Source organism: Chelon labrosus (genome assembly GCF_963514085.1).
Source record: "Chelon labrosus genome assembly, contig: SCAFFOLD_312, whole genome shotgun sequence".
NCBI classification, from domain to species: Eukaryota; Metazoa; Chordata; class Actinopteri; order Mugiliformes; family Mugilidae; genus Chelon; species Chelon labrosus.
In genome coordinates, this window is record NW_028181471.1 from 1,012 (window position 1) to 11,000 (window position 9,989).

At 39.6% G+C, this 9,989-nt stretch overlaps 1 protein-coding gene across 2 annotated transcripts; it reads right to left on the reverse strand.

Annotated features, from left to right (window-relative positions):
• Nucleotides 1-4,402: 4,402 nt before the first annotated feature.
• LOC311510008 (uncharacterized protein) lies at nt 4,403-6,722 on the reverse strand. Of its 2 annotated transcripts, none has more exons than XM_084575481.1 (4): nt 6,610-6,722; nt 6,206-6,538; nt 5,724-5,839; nt 4,403-4,918 (listed from the first exon to the last, which is right to left on the reverse strand). In XM_084575481.1, exons 1-4 carry the CDS (start codon nt 6,692-6,694, stop codon nt 4,832-4,834), a joined length of 621 nt encoding a protein of 206 aa, XP_084431607.1. In that variant the 5' UTR covers nt 6,695-6,722; the 3' UTR covers nt 4,403-4,831. The 2 variants fall into 2 exon arrangements, with proteins under 2 accessions (XP_084431607.1, XP_084431606.1); XM_084575480.1 differs by having other exon boundaries at nt 5,724-5,926.
• Nucleotides 6,723-9,989: the final 3,267 nt, after the last annotated feature.

Here is a 9,989-nt window from a genome sequence, read left to right on the forward strand (position 1 = left end):
CCTGAATAGCTGATACTGGTGTAGTTTTGACAGCCCCACAGCATAACCTTAACGCCTGATTTTGGATTACATCCAATTTACTCAGCAACGTTTTGGCTGCAGACCCATATATAATGCTTCCATAATCTAGTACAGATCTGACCAATCCTGTGTAAATTGTTCTTAGAGCAGGTCTACTTGCTCCCCAATCCACTCCACACAGACACCTCATCGCATTTAGCACTTTCTTGCATTTATCAATGATCTTTTGTATATGCAATGCCCATGTTAACTTTTGATCAAACCATATACCCAGATATTTAAAGGATTCAACTCTTTCCAGTTCATTTCCAGCTAATTCCACTCTTAAATCCTTATCTATTTTCTTTCTTGAGAAGAACATTATTTTAGTTTTATCTATTGATATCCTAAAACCCCATTTAATGGACCATTTACCCACAACATTCACAGCTTGCTGTACCTTACTCACCACAAATTCAACATTCCTCCCTCTTTTCCATAAAGCACCATCATCTGCAAACAATGCTACCTCCACAAGGTTCTCCACATCTTTAAAAATCCCATTTATCATAATGGAGAACAGTAAAGGACTAATGATACTCCCTTGTGGAATACCATTTTCAGTTTGGTACTTTCCACTTGCTACCCCATTTATCTTCACCATTATTGTTCTGTTTGACAAAAACTCCTTAACCCATGTAAACATTCTTCCCTTGATTCCCATATGATTTAACCTAATCAACAGCCCTTCCTTCCACATCATGTCATACGCTTTCTCAATGTCAAAAAAGGCAGCCACAACTGACTCCTTATTCACTTGGGCTCGCCTTATCACATCCTCTAAATAAACTAAAGGATCCATTGTGCTTCTGCCTCTTCTAAAACCACTTTGATAGCTTTGTGCTTTGTTGTCTTCCGGCATCTTCTTCGCAAACAACAGTACCTCGACCAATGAGATGAGCGGGATTCCCGCTGTCAGCTCATTGGTCAAAGAGCAGGAGACGGCCTGGGAATAAGTTTACCATAAATTTTCACATAAAGAGCCCTGTTGTTCATTCATTCCATTGACATTTTACACACTGTTTTTGATTCTCACGGTAATACGAGACAAAGTGCGTCCCCTTTCAGCTCAATACGGGACGCGTAGCTACTTTTGTTTCTAAATACGGAACGATTGTTTTTCAAGGGACGGTTGGCAACCCTCTTGATCTGGACAACTACTGAACTCATTTTTTTTTCGAAAATAGAGAGAGATATTTTGTCTTGTTAGCCAACCTAAGTGTCTGAAAGAAAGAACGGTCAGAGCCAGGCGTACAGTCAGCGCTCGAGTGCTGACTGTATACGCCTGGCTCTGACCGCTGACCGAACGGCGAACAGCGACTTTGATTGGTCATGTGCAGTCCCTCAAAATATAGGTCCGACTTAAAGGTGTGCATACCATCTCCTACTGCACGAGAGAATGTACAATTAGCCGTAGTAATGCGCTGTATTAGACTATATGTAATAACTACACGGCACTGTAAGGGCCGGTACAAAATTCCTCATCGGTAGCTGGCTAGGAGGACAAATAAACAAACCTTCTAAAAAACCTTCTAAAAAAGTTTTTTCACCACCTATCCAGCCCAATTAACGGTAGTCCGGACAGCATGCAGTTTGTCAGTTCCCAATGTTTGTATGCTAAAGTTTGCTTGCTGTTACAAGTAAAGACGATTATGGGTCAGCTAACGTTAGTTGTCAACATTAACCAGTTTCAGAAAGCATTTACTGGGATGTAAATTACATCCTTACATCTCGTGTGAGGCTTTAGAAAGGCTTTATTTCTTTTTCTGCAAGCTGAAGAACAATTTTATTGAAAAATAGTTTATTTGATTTGATTCTCTGTGTACAGTTGTTGGCTCCTGTTCAAGAATAAATGTTTTTAAATCAAAATGTGTGTGTCATGGATCAAAATGTTAGTACACAAACCAAATGTAGCCTAATGTTTATAGATGTTTGAGCACAAGTAGGCCAAATGCATCAATTCAGGTGGTGAATGAAATAACCAGCCATCAATATAATCTGGTCTGATTTTAGCTTAAAACCCTACTTATGCTTGTTTATTTATAAATCAATGCCCCAATTTTTTTAATTTATTTTTTATTTTGCTCACACGCTTTGTGCACTGGCATGGATAGGGGGCTACTGACATTAAGAGTGTACAGGGCCCAGAATTTGGTGTTATGCCCCTGGTGGTGGTACATTTTTGTAGTGTTAATAAATGTGAAGAAGTAAACTTTGAAGAGACATTGGAATTGACACGTCTGGGGCAATTCCAACCATATGTTGACCTCTCCTGTCTCTGCTCCCCTGCCGATCAGGTTTCCTGATCATACTCCTTTGTCTACCGTCCCCATCTCCTCTCCCCTGCTGATCAGAGCCTTGATCATACTACCTGAGTGTCACTCCTTTGTCCTTTTGTCCTTTTGTTTTGACCTTGTCTGGGAGCCACCCCTGCCCCCTACTGAGTTCACCCTCCTGTGTAAAGTTGCCCTAGGCTGACCAATATACATCCACTATACGATCTAATCAGGAACTGTCTGCAACCACACCCGGAGACAGGGTATATCTGTGCTCTGGCCCTGCATTCAGGGTCAGTCTCTGGTCTCAGAACCACTCTGTGTCGGTAGGCTCACCATGACCTGGAACTCCAATAAACCTCCACCACTTCAGCAAACTTGGAACTAGACTTTGTTTTTTCCTCCAACAAATGACACTTTTTGGAAGAACTTAATGTGTCCACTCTCACTGATTCCCATTAACTCATTGCATGGCTTAAAGAGTTGTACAGTTGGTATACACATCCAAGAGACCAAAAAGACCCAAAAGGTGTGTGTTTGATAGAATTTGGTGGGCCCGTCTGGTCCAAAATGCCAGGGACGATTTTTTGTCCCAGTCTGTCCCTGCCTATAACTAACTGCCTAAGCCTAACTATCTTTGTCTCACTCGCGCTCTCACTCTCCTCCTTTTCCATCTTTATCTCCCCCGTCCCCTCACACACACGCTACTATTTATATACTATACTATTTATATTTATACTATGATTTATGAGGACATAAAAATAAATAGGTGCTGTGTCTATCACAGTAGTACTCATAACAGAATATACAGACATACTCTCAGTCTAATGCACACACATACAACAACACACAACACACTACCTATCAGGGACTACAAGGAGGGACAATGTGTCTGTGCCAAATTTCCAAAATAAGAGCTCGAAATTAATTACAGTTAATGGGCCAGCATTTCTGTATAGAAGCCATGCATTTCAAAAGGAATGATATGGTGGTGGTGTGGGGCTATGCTGTTAGACCATAACCACATCCTGTTACTACAGTAACATACCTGAGAGATCTTTAGCTTTGAAACATTTTGTGATGAAACAGTGATCGAATACTGCTACAGTAAAATTAGACTCCAAACCTCTCACTCAACTCCTGCCTACACTTAAATGTCATTTGTTACCATAATAAGGTTATAAAGTCTTTAACGGAGCCACATTTAAGGAGCCATTTTATTCATTAACTCATGATTATATCATCAAACCTGACACAGAAGTCTGACTGACTGTAAGTGGTTAAAGCAGAATAGGCCTTAAATGTTTAGGCTCTGTATCCCAGCACCATGGCTGTGTTTAACTGTTGTAGAATATTATTGCTTACTGGTTACATGGTATGTGTTTTGTGTACTGCATTAATGCACTGACTCACATATTGTTTGGTGTTTCCTGTGACTCGTTACGGCAAGTACAGAAACTTCTGCAGCTGCACAAAAGGGAGTTTTCTGTATTTGTGCAAATCTGACTGAATTAATACTAATGGTTGAACAAAGAAGAACATTTTAGCTAAAAGCTAAAAAAAAGTATCTGCCTCAAAGTAGTTGTGACATTGCGGTGAAGATACGTTTCAGTCCTTGGTTGTTAACATGCACAGGTTGTTTTTCTTGTAAAACAGGTCTCAGTTTCCGTTTTGCGCTACCACTCACCTCAAAGCACAGTTTCCATGACTCACTGGACGTTTTGCAAGTGGTCCCACTATACTCACACACAGACACACAGAGAAACACAACAAAACCTGCATTCTTGCACCTCTACATACTCCAATTCTTAAAGACAGTATTTAAAGCTTACCCTCTATTTCTTGTAACTAATAAAATTTTACAGTAAGACCTAGGGATGTAACACACCATCCTTATGTTTCAGTTATCCACATAAACCCAAAGCTGCTGTACTACAACATTACTATCATCATTGAGAATCTTGGTTTTCTGAAAATAAATTTCACCACGCACCATAAAAGTTAAAAACATTAAGGACATTGCTACAAATTCCACAAATATATTTTTAATTTACACTTATTATTACAATACATAGTATGGTATCTTACATAGTATTTTATGTAATTCTGCCTTTATTTGTATAAAATATTATCCAAAATAAATGTATGAACTTTGTACAAAACTATAAGAACGTACTGAAATTAACAAAGAACATATTTAAATCTGAAAAAAAAGATAACAAAGCCACACAGAGTAAAATGGAAAATGTGTGCTTTTCTACTTTTGAACAAAGTTGTGTCAAGCAACACATTATGCCAAAGTATTTCTATCTAATCTTCAGAAGCAACACCAATAGTTGTACCATTTTGCTTTACACACATCTTAACTGTCTCTTTGACATACACAAGCCTGGAGAGACATGCTGACTTGCTACCCTTTTCACATGCATCACTTGAGCATCAGGAGAAGGGAATATTTAAAGAGTTTAATACTGGCTGCTTGCAGGCTGACATCGTTAGCGTCTGAGTGTTCCACGCATGTCTTCATAAACATCGTTGGTGGTGACATGCCTTGGCTTCACAGTGGTGCGCAAGTGCTTGGTCTGGCAGCGAAAGATATTGTTGTCAACATGTTATGGTACAATAAGTAGTCTGATAATCATGCACTGTATTTAGTGCAAACTCTTGGATAATACTTCAGTCTGTTTGTTCATTTATTTTATATATATGTTTTGTCTTTTTCTTTTACGTTTCAGGTCAGATTTTATTTTGTTCACAATTATATTTTGTATAAAAACATTTTAAAGAGACATTGTCTGTTTCTTTTTATACATGTTCTGGTCAGATATTTTTAAACTGTGTCAGACTTAAATAAATTCGATCTGCATTTGTATGTAAACTGCCACATTTTGATACAGCAATTCTCTTATGAATCTTATTTAAGTTCTAAGTTGCTAAATTATTTGTAGAAGTATGCAACAATATGATCATAGTAGAATTTCATGTTTGTGTTGCTGGGAAATGTAATGAATTATTTTATACATCCCACTTAAATCCTTGGAGACAAGCTAAATTACAGGAATACACACACACACACGCACACACACACACCCACACACACACACGTATAGCCTGTGTGGAGCCTATCTGGCGATATGACAAAGTGGTTCAGAATTATGATTAGTAATTTTGTCTAGACCAGAACAGTCTACTTTGTAGTTAGGATGAAGGGTGAATAAGAGGTGTAAAAGTGAGACTGGCAATAAGCAATGAATGTGTGAGCTGTTGAGAATAACAGGAAAATGAAAAAAGCCCCTGAGTTTCAGTGAAAGAAAAATACATTCTAATTAAGAACCACACAGACAGGCACCTACAAAGACACACAAACATTAACTGTTTAAAAGGTACCTTAAGTATGATCCAAATGAGGAAGCCCATGATGATGCCAAGCAGCACAGCAGCAGCAATCACAACAGACACCAGGACGAGCTTCTGATGTGATGAGTCACACCCATGTACTGCATCTGTTGATGTACGACTGTCTACTTCAATTTTGGGTGACATTTCTACATTTTGACAGCTGGGACAGGCTCCAGCAGACCCCCGCGACCCTTAACAGGAATAAGCGGGTACAGAAGATGAATGAATGAATGAATGAATTTCTACATTTTGCTCAATAATAGAAACTGGATTATCTTCACTCAAATTTTATCCAAACAGTATTGAGTTTCTGTTTATGCTAAATGTATGTGAACTGTAACACAAACCTACTGGGTTTGGCTGTGATTTACATATTGCACTGCAGAATATATGATTGTTGAATGAAGAAATTTTTGTCATGTGAATGAGTAAAACTTAATAAGTTTTTGTGGAAAAATAAATATACCGACCTGTCACCACCAGGAGTACAGATCCTGTGCCTTCCACTTCTTTGAGCTCTTGGGTCTCCTTGTTAAACTTTTTATACACACACCAGTATGGTCCTGTGTCCTTCGAGGTCAAGTTTTTGATGAGAATATGCATGTCGGGCAAGTCTCCATTTGACACAAGTCTCTCATGAAAGCGTTCGGAAACTGTTGTCTTTTTGGAGTGGTTTCCTGTGACAAAAATGTCGACCTCCTTTCTGAGACCCATCTTCAAATGCAGGTACTCTGGGGCATTTTGAGATTTGCACTGGATTGTGATTTCTTCTCCAATTTTTTTCCATACCACTCCTTCGATCTCTGCATTAAAAGACACAAAATGTCACTTTGCATGTTTTTAATTTTTGTCATTACATCATTCTCAGCCTTACCTGCATCAGTCAGAAATGTGCAACAGAGACAAACGATGGTTACAAGCTTCAGCCAGACAACAGACATGCTGACAGAGACTTTCATAAAAGATTGACTTGAAATCAAACTCTTCAACAGGAAATGTATATGTGTTTTCACCCACACGGCATACCAAAGATTGCGAAAGGCATCATGTGACCTAGACAGCAGTGTTTGATGTGGTGAGAAGATGACAGTGTAGTCCCTCCTCCTCCTCCTCCTTTTTTGTCTGTACCCGGCTGGTCTTAGGCAGATGGGTCCCTCCATATGAGCTGGGTTCTGCTCAAGGTTTCTTCCTGTTAAAAGGGAGTTTTTCCTTGTCACCATTGCCTTCAGGCTTGCTCTGGGGGTTTTAGGCCGGGTTTTGTAAAGCGTCTTGAGATGATTTGTATTGTTATTGACGCTATATAAATAAAATTGAATTGAAGTGAATTGAAACTTGCAGCCCGTATATTGTATTGTGTCACTAACAGAGCTTTATAACACCTTGCCATCAGAAGTTAAGAATAGTTAGTAATATTTTGCCTAAAACCTTGGAGGAGGATAAAAACCGCCTGATATTCAGCTATTACTGTTTCTTGATTTATTGTGAAAACTTGCACTAGTGTAAATCCAGTGTTCACAGGGGAAGTAGGAAACGTTGCATTGGCAGCACCTTGTAGCAGCAGAAGCACATCCTTGAAAAAACAGTTAGATAATAGCAGGTTGCAGTAAATTATTCCTGGTGGGTGACCTTTTATCTCTTCATGGTTAGGAGAAGGAGCAATTCATCCATTTTGTTAGCCAGAGAATGGATGTTTCCCAGGTGTATGGACAGGAGAGCTGTGGAGACTGTCCTACTCGAAAAAACGACCACATGAGTCGTATGTACAAGCGGCGAATTACGACCTCATGTTACGTTTCAAAGTTAATCGACCCCTAGCGGGTCGAGTAAATATCGACACGCCGGTCACAGTTTTGCCCCGTATGCCTGATATTCAAAAACATGGTACTGTTGGACTCCTTGGATCATGCCGAGATCAACGATACCTATGATGTTAATTTCGCCCCATTGGATTGTCCGCCATATTGGATTTTGTTGAAAGCGAAACAAAATTTTCAGCGTTCGCAAATTCTGTCCGATTCTCACCAAAATCAGCATAGACCATCTTCAGACCGATCCGCACAAAAGTCACGTATAGCCGTTTCGATCTTCAAATCTGCTCGGCCGCTACAGCCAATCAAAATCGGCGGCGAAGGCGGCAAACGGGATACAATCTCATATCTCGGGAACGGTGTGACGTATCAAAACTAAATTTTGAAAAATGTGTAGAGACCCCCTCCCGAGGGGCCATGACAAATTTGGTGTCATTCGGCCACTCGGGGGCGGTGGAATTAGCAAAAGTCTCTTTTTGGCTCATATCACTTGATGTGTTTGACTTTTAAACCTGAACTCTGATGTCTGCAGATACTGTGGGCTGTCTTATTGACAGAAATTGCCAGTTTTTCTTGTCAGCCCAGTGGATTCGATGGCGAAGTGGTGAAACAGTAAATATTTCATGTGTTAAGCAGATAAACCAATCCTAACTCTATCTACTTTTCCATAAAGCCAGAGGACCAAACTGCATTGCTTTTTGGCGTAAATCTATATTGGGCGGTTCTAAACACATCTTAAATAAACTATCTTTACTTTTTCTTAACATATATCAACTTAAAGCAATGTCATCGCTAGTTCGGCAACACTAGATATTCGATGTAATCAGTATATCTCTTTTACAACCCTATTTTAACGTGTGTATGAAAACCGATAAACTACAAATATCACGTGACTTGGTATCAAGCCACAAGTCGCAGCTCAAGGGATTTGTAGTTTCTACAACGATTAGTGATTTCCTAGAATAGGAGGTTATAAATAATAAAATGAATTCATAGCCGGGGGTTTAAGGGTGTGGGAAACACATTTGTGTGAGTAGAATTTAAGTATATAATTGTCAAGTGGGTGAAAAGATATGTTTACCATTTTGAACAGTGCCCCCACTTTCTGTCTATATCCACTATGTCAGGGGTTGGCAACCCGCGGCTCCGGAGCCGCATGTGGCTCTTTCATCCCTCTGCTGCGGCTCCCTGTGGCTTTTGAAAATAAATAATGACTGCTTAATTAATCAGGGGTGGAAAGTAACGAGTTACATTTACTCTCGTTACTGTGATTGAGTAGTTTTTTGTGTACTTGTACTTTTTTTGAGTACTTTTTAAAATCAGTAGTTTTACTTTTACTTAAGTACATCTTATTGGAAATAATTTACTTCACTGCATTTTAAATAGCTTCCGTTATAAAGTAAAAATAATAATAATAAAAAAAAAAATAGATGAACTTGCACTAACCACTAACTGTCCATCTGATTGGCTCTGGACAACTGCAGCGCCAGAAGGTCAGAAATGTCGAGATGGTGGTGCCACAGAGGAGCTAGCTAAAAGATGATAGAGACCAATAGAGACAAGTGTATTGATGGAGAAGGGTCAAATTTGGGACAGAGAGACACGTACAGAGAACGTGAGGCCAATCCCTGGCCATACTTAAGGACTTCTTTGAGTTCAAGTCCACGAATGACAACAATTCATCATGCAATGTAAACTTTGTATGCCGAAAAAGACGCAGCTTTCCACCAACACAAACTCTGCTCTCTCCAACCATGTACAGGTAAGATAACCTCACGTGAAGCTACAATAATGTTACATGCAATTAATCATGGATCCATGCAATTAATAACTTTACTCAATCATGATATGCTAACGTCAGTGTTAGCAGCCAGCTTTATAGTGCTAGTTAGCTAACTTGGTAAGCTAGTAAGCTTCATTTTAAACAATCATATTTGATTCACTCCTTAATTTCACTCAAAATTAGGATAAGCAGTGATGTGATTCGGATCGGTCTGAGTCACTCACTTGTATGAGCCGGGTTTTGCGAGTCACTTGAGTCACTTGAGTCACTTGACCCAAAATGGCCCGATTGCGAAAGAAAGTGTTTCCAGTACATTCACTCGAGACATAGTAAAGCATAGTAAACACCTAATACAGGATAATTACAGTTACCTGTTATTGCCATTTATCAGTTGTGATACATAGCCACTGAATTAAAATTGAATAGTTGTGCATGTGAGTGTGAATGGTTGTCTGTTTTTGTGTTGGCCCTGTGATGGACTGGCGACCTGTCCAGGTGTACCCCTGCCTCTCGCCCGATGACAGCTGGGATAGGCTCCAGCAGACCCCCGTGACCCTTAAAAGGACTAAACGGGTATAGAAGATGAATGAATGAATGAATGAATAATCTTCTATGGAGGATAAAACCAGGTGATCTGGGACCACACTTGCCAGTGATATAGTG

What these genes read in the sequence shown, in the direction of transcription:
- LOC311510008 (XM_084575480.1), bottom strand. Translation starts at nt 6,694, where the DNA reads ATGAAAGTCTCTGTCAGCATGTCTGTTGTCTGGCTGAAGCTTGTAACC. An exon ending in TGTACTCCTGGTGGTGACAG is followed by an intron (nt 5,927 to 6,205) that starts GTCGGTATATTT and finishes ATTCCTGTTAAG; the next exon opens with GGTCGCGGGGGTCTGCTGGA. An exon ending in TCATTTGGATCATACTTAAG is followed by an intron (nt 4,919 to 5,723) that starts GTACCTTTTAAA and finishes TTTCGCTGCCAG; the next exon opens with ACCAAGCACTTGCGCACCAC.